General features: G+C 44.6%; 2 protein-coding genes across 6 annotated transcripts in view; one reads left to right on the top strand and one right to left on the bottom strand.

Annotated features, from left to right (window-relative positions):
• LOC310826763 (kelch domain-containing protein 3-like) overlaps positions 1–4858 on the bottom strand; it is an 83057-nt gene extending 78199 nt beyond the window's left edge. The window contains exons 1-4 of one of the 3 annotated variants that reach the window (XM_083702069.1): positions 4660–4858; positions 3119–3190; positions 2178–2250; positions 1760–1802 (exon numbers count right to left, since the gene is read on the bottom strand). In XM_083702069.1, the coding sequence (XP_083558195.1) occupies positions 1760–1802; positions 2178–2250; positions 3119–3180 (178 nt within the window). In that variant the 5' untranslated portion in view covers positions 3181–3190; positions 4660–4858. The remainder of the gene's footprint in view (positions 1–1759; positions 1803–2177; positions 2251–3118; positions 3191–4659) is intronic. The other 2 variants (XM_083702071.1, XM_083702070.1) reach the window with 2 other exon arrangements.
• Positions 4859–14873: 10015 nt separating this feature from the next.
• The window catches only part of MFSD14B (major facilitator superfamily domain containing 14B), a 37303-nt gene continuing 32272 nt past the window's right edge, over positions 14874–19904 (top strand). Inside the window, exons 1-2 of one of the 3 annotated variants that reach the window (XM_083702068.1) lie at positions 14907–15170; positions 15269–15348. In XM_083702068.1, coding sequence (XP_083558194.1) covers positions 15301–15348 — 48 coding nt within the window. In that variant the 5' untranslated portion in view covers positions 14907–15170; positions 15269–15300. Of the gene's footprint in view, positions 15349–19904 lie in introns of all 3 variants that reach the window. The other 2 variants (XM_083702067.1, XR_014555977.1) reach the window with 2 other exon arrangements.

Genomic DNA, 19904 nt, shown 5'->3' with positions numbered 1-19904 from the left:
CGTTGCTCGGTCCCTGCTCCTGCCAACCTAGCAGTTCGAAAGCATGTCAAAGTGCAAGTAGATAAATAGGTAAATGGCATTTCCGTGCGCTGCTCTGGTTTGCCAGAAGCGGCTTAGTCATGCTGGCCGCATGACCCGGAAGCTGTACACCGGCTCCCTTGGCCAATAAAGCGAGATGAGCGCTGCAACCCCAGAGTCGGTCACGACTGGACCTAATGGTCAGGGGTCCCTTTACCTTTACCCCAGGTAGCAGCACTGCATCTGATGGCAGTGCTTTGAATTGCTTAAAGCTAAACTTGGATCTTATCCGTTAGAACTACTCCCTGCAGCAAGTTTTCTAAAGTTAACATCAAAACATCAGCAATTGCTCTCAAGTTTATACGTCTCTTTTAAAATCTTTATTCCCATAATTCTATCATATTGTCTAATACCTCTAAGCAAGACTTCCAAGACCAGGATGAAAAGTAACAGGAGAATGGGCATCCTTGCCATGTCCTCTTCTGTATATCACAGGATCAAGTCATATCTCCACTAACCACTATCTGTGTTGTCTGTGATGTATAAATTGATTTCACCCGTTTAATAACATTATTTCCAAGTTCGTTTCTTGCAAAACTTCAAAAAATAAATAAAAAATCCCAGTTCAGGTTGTCATAGGCCTTTTCCTCATCCAAAAAAATCGGAACAGCTTGCTTTTCAGTATGATGATTCAAATATTCAAGATGTCTAATGCAGGCATAGGCAAACTGCGGCCCTCCAGACGTTTTGGAACTACAATTCCCATCATCCCTAGCTAACAGGACCAGTGGTCAGGGATGATGGGGACTGTAGTCTCAAAACATCTGGAGGGCCGAAGTTTGCCTATGCCTTGTCTAATGCATTTCTTACATTGTCTCTTAACTGTCTTTTAAGCAAAAAGCCACATTGAATTGCTTAAAGCTAAACTTGGAGATGAGATGTAAGGCCAGCAGAATGACTATTTCTATAGGAAATACTACGAATATGTAGAGTACATACCGTATTTTTCGCCCCATAGGACGCACTTTCCCCCCTCCAAAAATGAAGGGGAAATGTGTGTGCGTCCTATGGGGCGAATGCAGGCTTTCGCTGAAGCCTGGAGAGCGAGAGGGGTCGGTGCACACCGACCCCTCTCGCTCTCCAGGCTTCGCGCAGCTGTCCGCAAGGTGCAGGAGCCCTGTGCTGGGCTCCCGCGGCTTGCGGAGAGTTGCCTGTTCTGGCGGCTGGGGTCAGGGGAAGCTCGGGCTTCCCCCGCCCCAGCCCCGCACCTGGGGAAAAAATATTTTTTCCCCATTCCCCCCCCCCCCGAAAAACTAGGTGCGCCTTATGGGACGGTGCGTCCTATAGGGCGAAAAATACGGTATGTGGCTCAATAAATAAAAAGGTATGTTTAAGAAAATCACAAAACCTGCGAGTGCGTGATCACACTTGCACCCAACAGTTCTGCCTATGCCTGATTGACCAAAAAAACTGGACCACAGTAGGTGCATTCATACCAGGGGAAAAGATAACTTCGTTGTTGTACAGCTGTTCAAACTAGCCTGGGAGGAGAGAAAAAACCTTCTAACCTTAATCCATTCTAGTCTCATTGTTTGCAATACACTTCCACAATTTTATAGTGATAAGCCTTTTTTTTGCATTACAAATGACTGGTCTATTATAGTGAAATATGTGCCACTCCAAAGGGAGGAATAAACCCACGGAAAAAGCTGCCTGCTAGAAAAGATTAATAGTATCTCACTTGTCAACATGTAGAAGTCATTGAAATATGTTGGCTGATCATCCTAGGAGAGAAAGAGAAAGAGAGATTGAAGCTGATATCTTTATTTACAGGGCATCAATATTGTCATCTAGATAAGGAGTGCTTTTAAAATTACATTCAGGTTTAAGCTATCTCAAGTGACTACCAGTAGAAATAATAGCTAAACAGTTACCCAGAGAGAATCTGCAGGCATGTCTCCACAATGCACATTAGTAGACAATGACTGGAATGCAGTGATTCTTCAGTAAGTACTTGTGTACAGTGGGAAATTGCGAAGATTTAAAGCAAACAGCAAGAGTACAAGAGGCATGCCATTTATTATACTCCCAACAACAGCAAAATGTCAAACGGTAATGAAATTAACAAAGGACAGCAAACATCAACTTGCGGTACTTACAGACGTATCATTAAAGGAACAGCCTCCAAATATAAATGCTATATTTCCTGCGATTGCCAATGCATGTCCGTGTCTACAGAGCAACATGAAACAATGGTAAATGAATTTGGATGCAGCAATAACAGCGAATCTTTCCCCCCTTGCTCAGAGGAGAGGCCAGCCTTACTGTGGGAGCCTATTTATACAGCTCCTTACTCAGAGTATAATATGGGTATTAATATGAGAGAGCAAGCTAGCAGTTTCTCATGACCTGAAGCCGCAGCCTGGGACAAACGAAGCTTATCCACAAAATCTGTCAGAGAACAACAACCCCTTCACTTAAAAAAGAAAAGGGTGGGAAAAGAAAAAGAAACCAGAGGGATTATCTGTAGTTTTCCACTTTGATGTCATTATTGCAACAGGGATGATGACTGCTTCTGTGCTGCAATCCCTACACACACACACATTTGGTTTTTCAAATTTTGAAATTTACGAACAATTGTCAAACAAGCAAAATAAAAACAGAATTCTGTAGATTCCCCTGGACTTCCCGCCACCCCTTTGTGGATTCCTCCTCAACTTCTCTATGACAGCTGCTGCCTTTCATGATGTGCTTTTTAAAACAATGTTCAGCAAATATTTGATGTGATAAAAAAACAACAGAAGGAAATGGTAAAACTGACTGAGAAAATCTAGACATCACTGTTTACTATCTCAAAAGTTTTGCTATGGACCATTAATAGCCCCCTTAGTTTCACTATGCACATATTCATAATAAATACTCAGAACTTCAGTATATATCTCATCTGGAACTATTTAATGTTAAGTGGTATCACAAGCCAATTCAACACAATAAATGCAAGTAATAACTGATGTTCTTTAGACAAAATAAAATAAAATAAATGCAACAATCTGCAACAGTTATGTTTCATTATGATACCAGTTTTACCATTATCCCATACCTAGGACTTGGAGCGTCCCCAATCACTTCTTTTGTAATCCAGTGTCCACTTGCTAATGCCATCTTGGAACTACTGAAAAAAACTGTATTCAGAAAAAGAGGTATGAATTGTCTAGGAGGTTAAAAAAAAAGTTTACAGGTAGATATTTATTATGTCTGGGATCCAACAGTACAAGTAGAAATCTACTCCAGAGATGTCCATCCACCCCAATTTTTAGGGGTGCCTCCAGCCTGCCACTCTTTTGTGGGATTCATGTACAAACTGGAATTTTAAGTTTTCGTACTTAAAGTGGATTAAAGAACTCTGTCAATCTAGCGCAACAAATCCACTTAAACACACACACATAATCAGACTTTTTGTAGTTTGGAAAGTGACTGGGAAATGCATTGAAAACTATGGGATGGACAAATGACTAACAGGAAGAGTTTAAACTAAGGTTACCAGAATTTTTTCAATGAATCCAGGGACACTTTAATTAATCAATTAATTACATACTACACATTCGGTCGGGACGTTGATGCTGCAGCGATGGCGGTGGCTGTGGGGCAGCCGCCGCCTTGACCTCAACCGCCACGTTTCCCCTTCCTCCTAGGCTTCTATTTCCTTTCTCCATGAGCCTGGGCAGCCCCTGAGTTGTTGGTTCTTTGGTGGGGGGCGGGGGGGGGAAGCGGTGCACGGTGGATCAGGCATGGAAGGCGGAGAAGGGCCGAGAGCAGCAGCGAGGCTCGAGCAGCGCAATGCCTCCCTTCTCATCGGAGCAGCCCCAATCCCATCCCTACTTGTGTGCAAGCAGGAGGGGGCGGGGATCCCTCAGCTGGGAAGGGAGGCTTCCTGTTGCCTGAGAGATCCCTGCCCCCTCCTGCTTGCACACAAGTAGGAGTTGGGAGGTTGCTCTGATAGGCAGCATGAAGCCTCCCTTCACAGCTTAGTTGCTGGGGTTAGGGAAGGTGGAGGCAGCCCGGAAGCTGCATCTTCGAGTCCCTGCACCACCATCATATGGGGACTTCCAAACAGCTCCTGAAGCCAGCAAGACCCAACTACTCCAGGCTGCTGAGACTGCCGCTGCTGTGTTTCCTGGGGACATTAGATGAAATCCGGGGACGGAATTTGAGGACTTATTCGCAAATCCGGGGACTGTCCCCAAGAAACGGGGACGTCTGGTAACCCTAGTTTAAACACTCTAAAAGCAATTCGGGAAGGACGCAGGAAGGATGCTTAGTCCTATAACTGTCCTGCAAGCAAATCAGAATAAAGACTCAGTAAAGACTGTCTGTATACAGTGTACTATACATGTTAACTTTGTGCAAGCAGATCAGGATGAATACACAGGTTGCATGGAGAAGCTTCTAGAGAAAGCAAACGGCTGCAATAAGAAAGGGAATCTGGGTAACACTCAGTTGCATTTGCAGAAGTCCCTCTGGATTGCAATCTGTAAAGAGCCTAATAGTTCTGCTAATTGGCTGTTGCTTGGGAGGGGGAAAAAGTCATTACAAAGCATGAATAAGAACTGACTTCCTTTCTTCTCCCCATGTTCCACTCACCTGTGGTTCCTTAATCTTTCATCAGGAGCACCGGAAATAGGTATCTGCAAGCTCTATGTATGCCGCCAGATATTAATTTCTAGTCTGCTTTATTCACCAGCTTTTTCTAGCTCTCTGCCTTGCTTAACATCAGTTGCTATGACACTGTGGTACACAGAAAGAAACACACACCTCACAGTTGCCTTTCTGACTCCACATTATTTCCGGGTTACCTGGAGCCATGGCAACTTAAACAGAGCCTTGCCATACTGTAAATTCCGGCCACACAATGTAAAAAACTCACATCGTTTTATCTCCAGGACAGGAACCACCTGTTACCTCTCTGCATGGCAGGCTGCCATAAAAGCCACACTACTTTGCTAAAGGTGCTGGAAATGATACCTCTGTGAGGTAGGAACTCCAATTCCCAGGATTCTTTGAGGGAAGTCATGTGGTTTCAATGTGCATGGAACAAGCTTTAAATACATACAGTGGTACCTCAGGTTAAGAACAAGTTAATTCGTTCTGGAGGTCCCTTCTTAACCTGAAACTGTTCTTAACCTGAGGTACCACTTTAGCTAATGGGGCCTCTTGCTGCTGCCGTGCCACTGGAGCACGATTTCTATTCTCATCCTGAAGCAAAGTTCTTAACCCGGGGTACTATTTCTGGGTTAGCGGAGTCTGTAACCTGAAGCGTATGTAACCTGAAGCGTCTGTAACCCGAGGTACCACTGTAGTGCAGATCTGGGGAATCAGAACAGGAAATGGGTCTAGGAGTCCAGTTTTACACCCTTCTGGACAAAGGCCGCAAAGGAAAATTCAGAATTGATGGGATCAAGGGGGGTGATGAAAGAGATGGCCGAGTGGGAGTTGTGGGGTCAGGAAGATGGGATGTTCTTTTGTGGAGACAGGTTGTCATATTCACTTTCCAGCTAGTCTGATTAGATCTAACTACGAATAATGTACTTCTTTCTTACTGAACCAATGCATTTCCTGGCGGGCCAGGATGTGGTTTTCTTTTTGTGGAGGCAGGTGGTGTTAACATCACTCTTCAGCTAGTCCGATTTGCTCTAGATTGGAACAATGGGCTGCTCTCCTGACTATTGCAATTATTTTTTCCATCACATTGATTGAATTGTGAAAAGTCAAGCCCTCTGCATATGAGTTGGGACATAATGTCCATCAAAGTGACCATTATTATTATTATTTTAGTAGTAGTAGTAATAATAATAATAATAATAATACTTTATTATTTATACCCCGCCCATCTGGCTGAGTTTCCCAGCCACTCTGGGCGGCTCCCAATCAAATGTTAAAAACAGTACAGCATTAAATATTAAAAACTTCCCTAAAGAGGGCTGCCTTCAGATGTCTTTTAAAGATAGGATAGCTGCTTATTTCCTTCACATTTAAAGGGAGGGTGTTCCACAGGGTGGTCGCTACTACCGAGAAGGCCCTCTGTCTGGTTCCCTGTAACCTCACTTCTCACAATGAGGGAACCGCCAGAAGGCCCTGGGCGCTGGATCTCAGTCAGCCACCTGACTGAGCCACCTGGCTGAACGATGGGGGTGGAGACTCTCTTTCAGGTATACAGGACCGAGGCCATTTAGGGCTTTAAAGGTCAGCACCAACACTTTGAATTGTGCTCGGAAACATACTGGGAGGCAATGCAGATCTCTCAGGACTGGTGTTATGTGGTCTTGGCGGCCACTCCCAGTCACCAGTCTAGCTGCCGCATTCTGGATTAATTGCAGTTTCCGGGTCACCTTCAAAAGTAGCCCCACATAGAGCGCGTTGCAGTAATCCAAGTGGGAGATAACCAGAGCATGCACCATTCTGGCGAGATAGTCCGCGGGCAGGTAGGGTCTTAGCCTGCGTACCAGGTGGAGCTGGTAGACTGCTGCCCTGGACACAGAGTTAACCTGCGCCTCCATGGACACTCCCAGGCTGCGCACCTGGTCATTCAGGGGCACAGTTACCCCATTCAGGACCAGGGAATCCCCCACACCCACCCGCCCCGTTCCCCCAAAACAGTACTTCTGTCTTGTCAGGATTCAACCTCAATCTGTTAGCTGCCATCCATCCTCCAACCGCCTCCAGGTACTCACACAGGACCTTCACCACCTTCACTGGTTTTGATTTAGAAGAAGAAGAAGAAGAAGAGTTTGTATTTGATATCCCGCTTTATCACTCCCCTTCAGGAGTCTCAAAGCGGCTAACATTCTCCTTTCCCTTCCTCCCCCACAACAAACACTCTGTGAGGTGAGTGGGGCTGAGAGACTTCAGAGAAGTGTGACTGGCCCAAGGTCACCCAGCAGCTGCAGGTGGAGGAGCGGGGAATCGAACCCGGTTCACCAGATTACGAGTCCACTGCTCTTAACCACTACACCACACTGGCTCATTTAAAGGAGAGGTAGAGCTTAGTTGTTGTTTAATTCTCTAAGCTTTATTTGTTTTTGCACATTTTGGCCAGTAGGAATAACATAGCATTGATTAAAATCACATTTTGCTTAAGGTAAGTCAAGTGAGTTATGCCGTTGACGGCAAAGCATAATTTTCCAAGTACTGCTCTTCCAAGTAGAAATGGACTCTGTGCATGTGTGTCTTCTTAATGTAAGGCGGCAGTCAGCACTGCTCCACCAGCTGTCACTGCAGCTTTGGTGGCAATGGACAGCCCAACAGCACCGACTGACTGAAGCAACAGCTTTCCCAGCTGCTACTCCTTCACCATTGGCGATGGCCGCTGCTGACATCATTTTTGCAGCCAGAGCCAGCTGCAATTCCAGCTCCAGTGAAACCTGCTGCTCCCAGTGCTGCTGGGACAGCAATTGTGGCCACTGCCAAGCCAGCTACACCTCCCAAAACTGTAGTTACTAGATCAACCATGCTGGCTTCCTAAAGACCCACTCCTCTTCTTGCGTATCTTGAAGTGACCCATTTAACTACTTATTCCATCAGGCCTCTTGCACCCTCTTTACAAAGAGCCATTTAAAAAAAACAAAAACCCCCCATTTTTTATTGAAACAAAAAAAATTCCTTCCAGTAGCACCTTAAAGACCAACTAAGTCAGTTCTTGGTATGAGCTTTCGTGTGCATGCACACTTCTTCAGATGCACACGAAAGCTCATACCAAGAACTGACTTAGTTGGTCTTTAAGGTGCTACTGGAAGGAATTTTTTTTTGTTTTGACTATGGCAGACCAACACGGCTACCTATCTGTAACCATTTTTTATTGGTTTGTAAACAAATATTAATACCACAGAATAATTAGCCAGCAGTACTAATTGTCTTTGTTTTATCCATTGTCTCTAGACATATACTTGCATATTCAATATTCACACATAATACTTAATGCAAACCCTTCACTGAAATATTGAGCGGTTGGTATAACAAGGTCTTGAGTTGGGTCATTAACATAGTTAAAGAAAGGGGTCCATGTTTCTTGGACTGTGTCTCTAATTGTTATGCCCTTATTTGCCCTCATGTGTCTGGTGAAACACTCAGATATTGCTGTATCCCAGATCTTATTTCCCCATATGTGGAGGGGTATTTCAGTCTGGTTCTCCTGTTGCTGAGCTACTGCTAATCGTGCTGCGGTCAGTAGGAAGCCTCTGTGGTGCAGGGTGGAGCCCAAGTCTATATCCAAAGATAGTAGGGCTAAGAATTGGAGAAAGGGGTTGACCTGTAATTGCGGATATAATGGAGAAGGCTCTACTCCAAAAGTTTAACATGGGGGCATTCCCACCAAACATGACTAAATGAACTAAGCCTTCCATAGCCCTTCCAACATAAAGGGGAAAGGGAGAGATTAATTTTTGCCAGTGCCCAGTGTGATCGGAGGATGACTTTGAATAATGCCTCCTATAAGGCAGCAGAGATCGTTTTGAGGAGGGTGGAAGAGGTCCAGATGCCCTCCCATTTGTGATATTCAATTAGGTGGCCTAAATCTGATTCCCATATAATTAAAAGGCCTCTGGCACCCCCTGCTTCATGATCTAAAAGACTGCTATATATTAGGGATGCAGCACCTTTCAGTTTTATGTGATGACACGAAGCATAGAGGTACCGTATTTTTCGCTCTATAAGACACACTTTTCCCCTCCTAAAAAATAAGGGAAAATGTGTGTGTGTCTTATGGAGTAAATGCAGGCTGCACGGCTAAGCCAGAAGCCAGAACAGCAAGAGGCTATCCCAGAAGCCAGATTCCTCTTGCTGTTCTGGCTTCTGGGATTCAGAATATTTTTTTCTTGTTTTCCTCCCCCCAAAACTAGGTGTGTCTTATCGTCTGGTGCATCCTACAAAGCAAAAAATACGGTACCTTTGGTGAGCTTGCAGAGGAAATCCCCAAAAATCCAGTTGTCCAGTGTAGTTTACTGCCCAGAAAGGAAGAGTAAGAACAAACAATGCGTCTAGAATAGCCATATTGCAGAGGCAGACATCAGTTATAGAATCAGACCTCTTATATAAAACAAATGTAATCACTACAAACATATTTCCCACCAACCCCAGGACACAGATCAGGGAGTAAGCAATGGGAAGAAAGGCTTTCGTAAAGTTTCTGACTTCATCCTTGTCACATGGCATTGCAATCTCAGCATACAAATCGGAATAATCTGCGATGGTTGATTCTACCTGAAAGGACAATGGATTCTCTTAAACTCACATTTCGGCAAGCTCTGGTTTAGGTAAGGAAAACGTTTGGTAAAAACATTTGGTCTTCATCTGTTTGGTTCTTAAATGTACATTCTGAGGCAGGGGGAAATCCATGCTCCATAGGAAAGGCCTGGAATATAGCAGGGGAGAGGATGTTCTGTAGTGGGAATGGAGAATCACAAAAATTAGGGCAGGGACAGAATTTCTTTGTTCTGGAGAGAGCAAGGTACATAGAATGGCACACAGGTCTGTCTCAAACTATGACTCAAAAAAACTTCCTGTACGAGGCTCAACACACTCCCTCACTCCATCTATTCTATCAGAGAACATGGGCTGGCAAGCTTGTCGTTCGGAATGTTGTCAATTCCCTTATAACACTGATTAACTTCTGATTTGGCTTCAATCTGCATAATTGCAAACATAATTCCCCACTGTGGAAGGACATGTGGATCCAGAAATGGCCTCCACAGTCACTTACAAACTCACTGTTAAGACTGTGTTCATGGAAGACAATCTTACTCAGCTACGAGTGACCACCAAAGAAGGATTTCTAGTTTCACTGTTGGGAGGCAGTATGCCTCTGAATATCAGTTACTGGGAATCACAAGGGGGGAGGATGCAGTTTCATTTAGCCTATTTCCCATAGGTATCTCATTGGCCACTGTGGGAACAGGATCCTGGACCCAACAGGCTTGTGGCCTGATACAGTACGGCTCTTTGTTGTTAAATGCAGATTATATATTTAAGGGAGTGTGGCAATTGCCCATTCATTTAGAAAATGTTTGAACAGGTGGGAAAGATAGGGTTAAACATATAGACCAATGGGAAAGCTGGAGGCGAAGCCTACCTGTGTATAAAAGGGCTTAGCCTGAGGTTTGAGTTAGTTGTTGTTGGTGGTGGGTAGTTGGTTGGTTTTAGTGGGTTGGCTGGTTGGGAAAGGCAACTGGAGAAGCAGTTGGTAATAGAGAGACAGTTAGGGCAGTGGGTTCTTGAGTGAGGGGAGGTAGAAGAGATAGAGAGGAAAATAAGACTAAGAAAGTAAAGAGTAACAATGTTTGGAATGCCATAAAAGTTTGTGAGTGAAATAAAATACACTCTTCTCTATTAATTGAGAACCTGACTGAGGCTGAAGTGATTTTACTGGGGAGAACCTGGTTGGTGGCAGTGGATTAGTGGTATATGGGTCAATAGTCCGTGAGACGACCAGGGGCTCCGTACGAAAGCCACAGGGAGGAATAAACAACTACCTCTCACATTATCCTTAATCATTAGCCATTACTGGGAGGGGAGGGTATGCTGTTGGATTTGTAGATTCTGAACTCTTGGCATCGGTTAGCAGCTGCACTGGCCTCCCATCAGCTCTGCTCTCAGGATGCTCTCCTTTACCCTCAGGTTGGTCATCTGCAAAAGACAATCTGTGCTCTGTTGGTCGGAAAGATCCCAAAATTTCTGCATCAGATATGGATAGCACTTGCCTTGGCCTCAAGTCAGCTAAGCTCCCAGTATGTACACCTTCAGCATCATCATAAAAGGTAAAGGTACCCCTGCCTGTACGGTCCAGTCTTGACAGACTCTAGGGTTGTGCGCTCATCTCACTCTAGAGGCCGGGAGCCAGTGCTGTCTGAAGACACGGGTCACGTGGCCAGCGTGACGAAGCTGCTCTGGCGAACCGGCACCAGAGCACCACACAGAAACGCCGTTTACCTTCCTGCCAGTGGCGGTCCCTATTTATCTACTTACACCCGGGGGTGCTTTTGAACTGCTAGGTTGGCAGGCTCTGGGACCGAGTGACGGGAGCGCACCCTGCCGCGGGGATTCAAACCGCCGACCTTTTGATCGGCAAGTCCTAGGCGCTGAGGCTTTTACCCACAGCGCCACCCGTGTCCCCTCAGCATCATCATAGTCATCTGCAAAAGCCACTCTGCGCTCTGCTTGTTTGAATGATCCCAACGTTTCCGCATCTGATACTGGTATCTCCTGCCCTGGCCTCATATTAGTTCTGTCCTCAAGATGCTCTCCTTTATCTTCAGGTTGGTCATCTGCGAAAGCCACACCGTGCTCGGCCGGTTTTGTAGATTCTGGAGTTTCTGCATCTGATCTGGTTAGCACCTGCACTGGCCTCAAGTGAGTTACACTACCAAAGTGCACATGTTCGTCATCATAATGGTCATCTGCAAAAGCCACTTTGCGCTCTCCTGACATTTAGCATCTGATATGGGCAGCACCTATATCAGCTTCGGCTTGATACGGATCGGAAAGGGGGGGGGTACCTTCTTTGCCCCTCTCCCTTGAACAACCGAGGCGATGACCTCTAGGGTATCCCCGTTCACCCACCCTCAGTTCCCCTCACCGTCGCACAAGCACCACACCTTCCCCAGAGCCCCTTTCTACCACGAGCGAAATAAGCTCGGATATATGAATGTATTCTCTTATCTTTTCCTATGGCTATTTGCGCTCCATACTCAGAACGAGTAGACCGGGCGCTCCTGTATCTCCGCTTATTCCTATGGCTGCGTCTTGGCCAATCACAGCCATGCATTCGTCCTGCAGGAGCTAGCTCAGGCAGCTTTGCACGCCTCATTGAACCTACTGACAAGCTGTTGACGGCCCCCCACTGTGAGAACAATGGATCCGAAACTGGAGAACTCGTAAAACTGTCAAAATGTATCCATTCCTGTTACAATGTATCCATTTTGTTTCCGCTTTTGATTACCAATACCAAATAGACCGAATCACATAGGAAACCTTTGGAAATTCACATAAAATCAACCACAACTCCGATTTCTTTGCTCTTGGTGTCATTCAACTCAGCCCCTTCTGGACTCCATGATGTGATCCCTACTTCCATAATCCCCGGAGCGGCCAGGCACGTACACAGGAACTTCTTAATCCTGTCAGACCGCTTCGCATAACCCTTTCCCCGGGCAATACCAGGTGGCAGACGATGCATATCTATGGCCCTTTGTCCTGCCACCACCGGTACTTGATAAATGATTGTCTATGTGTATTTCTCGCTCTACATATTTCCCCCTCCCTTGTCTCAAATGTAAATGAGTGTAACCCCACCTTTTCTCTGAGACACTCATGACGTGTGTAATATATTCATGATGCAATCCGTGAAACCCAACCCTCCCATAATGAATTCATGACGTTTCGTGCACTGTATTCTGGGACTTGGAGGGAACTTTTAAAAGTTTATGTCGCCCCACTCTCGGGGTTCAATCTCGTCTTGAACCTGTTGGCCAATAAACTTGGATCTTCGGCAGTTTGCTCCTGTCTCCGGCTGAGCTTCTTTCTTCCGCAAGAATCCACGGACTCTGTCCGATTGGCTGGGTGGCAGGGTAAATACGCACCCAGATTTCCATAACAGGCTTCAACTCTTTTGTGGTATCAGGTTTCTCTTCTTCTTCACCATCATATTCATTGACGAAAGCCACTACATCTTCTCTTTTATGGGGAATGCGTTCTGTTTTGTAGATTCAAAAGTTTCTGAATCTGACATGGTTAGTTCCTTTTTTGGCCTCAAATCAATTTCACTTACAAATTTCTCTTCATCATCAGCCTCATGTGTTTTGAAAAGCCAACACGTCTTCTTTTTTGTAGGAAATGTATTCTGGATGTTTTATCAATCCACTTTCACTTTTAAATGATGTTACTGGTGTGCTTAGCTCTTGCATTGGAATCAAATCTGTTTTTCTTTCAACCTGTTCTTGTGAGTCACTATCCAATGTCCCAGCGGAATATTTTGGTTCTGCTTTTGTCAAAGGCCCTGTTGCATCTGACTTCATTATGCTTTTTAACGATTTCACACTGAATGATTTAATACTGAATCTTTTTGAATGACAAGATTGAGTCTCATCACCAGCATAAATTGTTTTTGTGTGTGAGGAAGTTAGACTCTGAAAGAAAAGAAATACAGTAAAATTATTATAGGGACTTTTAATTTTTTTAAAATTAATTTTCTTTTTTTCTAATGAGAAATTGTTATAGGGACTTGATAGGATGAAGAATCTGATGCAAACAATATATGATCATAAGAATTGTCTCTGACTTCATATACCCTGTCCCAAGAATCATCACTATTCTTAGAAATTAAGAAAGCTTCCTCAAATTATATTGAAATCTAAACATTTGACTATTAAATAACAAAATCCACAGAATCTTAATGAAGAGAGGGCAGAGAGCAGGACCTGCATGTGTTATGCATTGCACCCTCAGTCAAGTTACTAGGTTTTCAAAATGTGACCATTCAGATCCAGAATTCTCATTTTCAATCACGGGACAGACTCAATGGGTCCATCTCTCCACGAGAACCTTGTTGCTCTAGCTCTTGACCTTTGTTGACCTTGGAAGATGACAGTCACATGAAAACCTTTTGCGTGTTAACTACACAATGCCATTCTGTTTATCTTCTCCCGCTTTCTGAGTCAGCAGAGGCTTAGGTTTCAGAATGTCTCTGAACTCCAGATTTGACATTCCCAGGAAGGCAGTTGATCCTTTTCATTTTCATTTATAAATTTATTTATTTGGTTTTTCAGATTAAAGTTTTACAACCAATATATCCAACATACAACATAAAAACCAAGATGCCAAAGAATCTCCTGGACTTCCCTCCTCCCCTTTGTAGGTCCTATTGTTAATAACTTCCTCCTGCATCTTTTATGATAATCCAAATCGTTTACATCTCCATTATGTCCAAAATTCACCATTATACTACAAGTGTTACTCCAATCCTACTAACAAGTTTCGTTTATACAGTGATACCTCGGGTTAAGTACTTAATTCGTTCTGGAGGTCCGTTCTTAACCTGAAACTGTTCTTAACCTGAAGCACCACTTTAGCTAATGGGGCCTCCTGCTGTTGCCGCACTGCTGGAGCCCGATTTCTGTTCTCATCCTGAAGCAAAGTTCTTAACCTAAAGCACTATTTCTGGGTTAGCGGAGTATGTAACCTGAAGCGTATATAACTCAAGGTATCACTGTAATTTATCTTAAAAAACACTGTAATCCCCCCCCCCCCCATTCCTTATTAAAATCTTCCCAATTTCTGATTCTTCCAGTCATTTTAGCCATTTTGGCATAATCCCTCAACTTCCATCTGCTATTCTTCTCTGGTCGGGACTTTATCTTCTTTCCATCTTTGGGTTCCTTTTCAAATGCAATGCCTAACTTAACATCGGTGCTCCTATTTTCACAAATACCGCTAATGAAGATAGGAATATTACAACCAGCAATTTTAACAAATTGTTAAACTCCAGCACTGGGTTCTTGGGCCTATTGAAAGAAAAAGGGTACAAGAAATGGAAGGCCTTTCTTGGCTTAAAAAAACAAACAAAACCCGGATAAAAATGGACTTTAAAAATAGATAAAAATGATCCGAAGCAAAGGCCCTGGTAATTTAAGGCCTTCCATCCCCCGCCACGAGCATCCCCTTCGAAGGAAGGAAACCATAGCAACGGCCCTAACGCCCGCTCCGAGTCACGTGATCCCGGACGCTCGAACTGCGCCAGAAAGTGCGTGAAGAAAACGCAGCGCAGATGCCCCGCCCACTCACCACATGCCCCGCCTCCGTGTGTGACGCAATTTCCGGTGGGAGGTGCTGGAGGAGTGAGGGAGGGAGGCCGGGTCACGTGGGGAGGGTTCTGTGAGGGGAGAAGCGAGGCGGAGCGAAGACGGAAAGCGGCGGCAGCAGCGGCGGCTCGAGGCTATTTCCCGGCGCGCCTTCCGTCCCTCCCGGCTTCCGTCCCTCCCTGCCTGGCCCCTCGCGACGGTGGCAGCAGATGAGGGAGCCGGCGGGAGGCCTCCCGGAGCCCCTGCCTCGCCGCCGCCTCCTCCTCCGGGGCGGCAAGATGGGAGCGGAATGAGCCCCGAGCCGGAGCCGCCGCCGCCTCCTCCTCCGGCCCGGGAAGCGGAGGTGGTGGCCTTGACTGTGGCGGCCGTGGTGGACGGAGAAGCGGCGGCCGCGGCCGCGGCCGGAGCCGGCGGAGGGAAGCAGTGGGGCAGCCGCATCATGCTGGTGAGGAGGATCGGCCTCAAGCCGGGCGGAGGCGCCGCCGCGGTGAGTAGCCCGGGGAACAGGGCCCCTCTCCCCCCCCCTTCGCGCCTCTGCGCCCTCCCCCGAAGCATCCTCGGGGGTCCCGGCCCCGGGAAGCGGACGCGCTGCGGGCCCGTTAGGCGCCGGGAGAGGCTCGAGGCATCTTCCTTCGCAGTCCGCGGGGTGGAGGTCGGGTCCGCAATTGTGTTTTTTTTTTTTTTGCTCCCCGATCTGTTGGGCCTCGGTGGGCTCTGTGGTAAAGGTCGGGCCAGAAAAACACGGGGGAGTTGTTGTTATTATTAGGGAAGCATGGGGGAGTTGTTATTCTTATTATTGGGGAAACACGGGGGAGTTATTATTATTAGGAGTTTTTATTATTCGGGAAACACGGGGGAGTTATTATTAATAGGAGTCATTATTATTATTATCATTATTATTAGGGAAACATGGGGGAGTTGTTATTTTTATTATTGGGGAAACATGGGGGAGTGATTGGGGAAACACGGGGGAGTTATTATTAGGAGTTATTATTATTCAGGAAACATGGGGGAGTTGTTTTGATTGATTGATTGATTGATTGATTGATTGAATTTCTATACCGCCCAATACCCAGAGGTCTCAGGGCGGTTCACAGAAAATATCACAATATATAAACTCAAAATAAAATCAATAACCCAATAACACCATCTCCTCGCCAAAAGAGCCACATTTCTTGTAATTCAAAAGCCATTATATGTTGGGGGTGGGCTCAGCCCACTTTCATCCCCACTCCCTTCTTCACTCATTTTCTTCCTTCAAACCCCCTGCTTTGACTTCTCCCTGTCACTCCCATGTTCTTTCTTAAGGCTCACTTTGACTGAACTTCTTTGAAAATGGTTTATTATTTTTATTTATTGAATTTATATGCTGCCCTATACTCGGAGGTCTCAGGGCAGTTTACAGAAAAGATCACAAAATATAAAATAAAAATAAAAAAACCCCAATAACCCAACCCCCCCCCTCAAGAGTCAAATTTTAAAAGGGTATAGGTTTCCCCAGCTTGGATGCAAGAGAAGAAGTACACACAAAAAACCCCAAAAACCTTTCAGGTTTATACATTTCACTAATTTTACAATTATTTGAATATTTCAAAAATTTGACTTCCTTCCCCCTCTTTCTGCAGTTCCTTAAATTTATTTTTAATATCTTCTGCATATCCAAATTAACTTAATTCATCTACTTTAAATATATACTCTGATGAAACTGTTATTTCAATAGTCCTGCCAGTCTTCATATCTGTTTACAATTTATCTGTAAATATTGAACAAATCATTTCCATTCTTTTGCCAAAAAAATAACAATTGTCATCTTGTAATTGTCATCCAGTAAGTTTCTCCATTTTTGCATATTGCACCAGTTTTTGTACCCATTATTCCTTTACTATGACTTCTGCTTCTTTCCACTTTGGTGGCAAGTAACATTCTTGCCGGGGACGCGGGTGGCGCTGTGGGTAAAACCTCAGCGCCTAGGACTTGCCGATCGCATGGTCGGTGGTTCGAATCCCCGCGGTGGGGTGTGCTCCCGTCGTTCGGTCCCAGCGCCTGCCAACCTAGCAGTTCGAAAGCACCTCCAGGTGCAAGTAGATAAATAGGGACCGCTTACCAGCGGGAAGGTAAACGGCGTTCCGTGTGTTGCGCTGGCTCGCCAGATGCAGCTTGTCACGCTGGCCACGTGACCCGGAAGTGTCTGCGGACAGCGCTGGCTCCCGGCCTATAGAGTGAGATGAGCGCACAACCCTAGAGTCTGGCAAGACTGGCCCGTATGGGCAGGGGTAACTTTACCTTTAACATTCTTGCCACTGGTAGTCGCATACTGTATATGAATAAGTTTCTATACAGTTTAGGTAGTTCTGTCCCTATAATTTCCAAAATAAAAGCTTCTGGTCCCGTTCCCCCCCCCATTATTTTAAACATCTTTTTCATTTAGTTATATATCATTTCCCCTTGAAAACTCATACCACAAGACTCCTTAATGCTCCTTTTTGCACTCTAAAATATTGTTGATCTCTGCATGGTGTTTTTCTTTCTTTCCATGTGTGCTTGGCTTGGGCTCTCCAGGCCTCACCCTTGATACAGGCTAAGTGAGTTCTTGTGTTTACACTATAGGGGTTGGGTACCTGCTGAAGTCTTTCAGGCAGGCATGAGAAAAGGCCTTTTTTCAGTTTTTGCAACTCTTATATGATTCATTGTACTATTTGCTGCTTTAAAAATGCTATGCATTGGAGCCAGCTGGATTACTCCCTTTAAGTCTCAGCCCATGGACAATCCACTGCTACAGCTTGCAAATTATGCTAGAGTCTCACACTCTTTCACAGTTTGTCCAATCTGTAATTTTTTTATTTGAGCAATAGCACTTTTAAAAAAAAATTGAGAATGCAAAATGTGCCTAACATATTTTGTGTTCTCAGATTTATGCTAGATGCTGTTCGTATCTTCCGAAGATAACACATAGGAGTGGGCATGCAAAAATTCATTTGAAATGTAGGAGTTGAGCTGTCTCCCTGCACGCATCGCTAGTAAACATTGAATGAAGTGCCTACTGGAGCTAATTCAAGTATCACTTGTGTAGTGTAGAGTGCACAAAAATAGTGTGCACGTAACCTCTTATATGCAGTGTGACATGATGCTTGTGTTTGGATATACTGCAAGACTTGGCACAAAGATTTGGCATGTCTTCATTCTAGTGCTGTGCATATCTCATAGCAGGCTCTGGTGATTATGATGATGTATTCAGTTTATTAGTTGCTTTTTGCAATTTATTAGTAATTTGTTACATAAGCCTCTAGATGTCTTTTTTAAAAAAACGTAAGTTCAGAAAGAGCAATATGTTGCAATAAAAGCCATTCAGTAACCCACAGAACTATTGATTCAGCTGCTCAAACTTAGTATCTAAGCAGTTTATCTTTACTGGTAAAGCCATTACAGTGCTACCTCTGGTTCCACACGTTGCGGGTTACAAGCTCCACTAACCCGGAAGTAGCCGTTTCTGGTTGAGAACTTTGCCCTGGGATGTGAGTGGAAATTGCGTGCCAGAGGCACGCTTTTGCCAATAACGCCTCATCTTACGAGTGGTTTTCAATTACGAATGGACCTCCGGAATGGATTCTGTTTGTAACCAGAGGTACCACTGTATTGAATTAGCATTAGTTAGTCTTTCTTCTTTATGGGAAAACTTGTAGCAATTGGCGTCCTTTTAGCATGCATGCAAGTGACTTTGATCAGATCTATGCATGCAGACTTAGCAGTGTATAATAGGAATACATTTTGCACCAAACTCATTAAATGGGCTACATACAAACACAAGATACTCAAAAGTTGAAGAAGAGGAAGTTGCACTTGCTGTACAGGCTGTTGATTAACCCAGGACCAGACTTGCCTCAGTGACAGCAAGCTAACCCAGTCATGGTGATCATCTGTGTGATGGGGCTGCCTCTAGCTGTAAACACACCATATTCCACCACATCCTGTATGGCAGTACATAAATATTTCCCATCACTCACCATGATCAAGTAAGGTTTGTGACAGCAGCCAAATCAGTATAACTAGTTTAATATTTCAGTTAGAGTGGGTGTACTTTGGACATGGTTTATTGGAGTGAAATAAGTCTTACAGGGTACCTCACAGCCCTTTAAAGCTGTACCAGGTTCCCTGTTTGAGTCTTGCAACCTGTTCATGTAGAATGAATTGTTCCTTGGTTGGAATGGTTACTTTCAAAGTAGTTTAGGTACACAGGGTTCCCAAGTATATAAATTAAACCAGCTTGTCATTTTTCTAGTAAAACAGTTGTGCAAACCTTGTTTTATGTACAGTGGTACCTCAGGTTAAGTGCTTAATTCGTTCCGGAGGTCCGTACTTAACCTGAAACTGTTCTTAACCTGAAGCACCACTTTAGCTAATGGGGCCTCCTGCTGTTGCCGCACTGCTGGAGCCCGATTTCTGTTCTCATCCTGAAGCAAAGTTCTTAACCTGAAGCACTATTTCTGGGTTAGCGGAGTCTGTAACCTGAAGCATATGTAACCTGAAGCGTATGTAACCACTGTATTTTAGACAGTGGCAGTCAAATTTCCTGACCTCAAATTCAGGGTGAAAACCTCTAGGCAATATTTTTAAACATCCTAGGGGAAGGCTTCCCTCTTGTTCTTCAATAGGAGTTTTAGGGCAGGACTTTGTAGACCAGTGGCCCTCTTGAGCACTGGCTAGCATAATTAAGGGACAGGCATTGTTTCATTCACCCAAATTCTGATGATAAAGTGTTATCCATAAGCACAAATGAGCTACAAGCTTGGGACATCAAAGGATTCAGCTCCAGAGTGTTTACTAACACTGAAAAGAATGTCCAGAGTGGTTTTTCTTAAATATTTCGATGTTGTTTTTAATGTAATAAAAAAGACAATCAGTAGAGAGTGTGGAATTGAAAATGTAATGCATGAGGAAATAAACTAGTAGGTGAGGAACATGCAACTTCTATGTTTCAGGCAAACTGGGGGGGGGGTAGTTTTTCTTGGTTACACTAATAAGTATTCTAGAGCAGTCTGTCCCCAC

This window comes from Podarcis gaigeae (assembly GCF_964106915.1).
Source record: "Podarcis gaigeae genome assembly, chromosome: 11".
Classification (NCBI taxonomy): domain Eukaryota; kingdom Metazoa; phylum Chordata; class Lepidosauria; order Squamata; family Lacertidae; genus Podarcis; species Podarcis gaigeae.
This window is presented reverse-complemented; position numbering and strand designations above follow the sequence as displayed.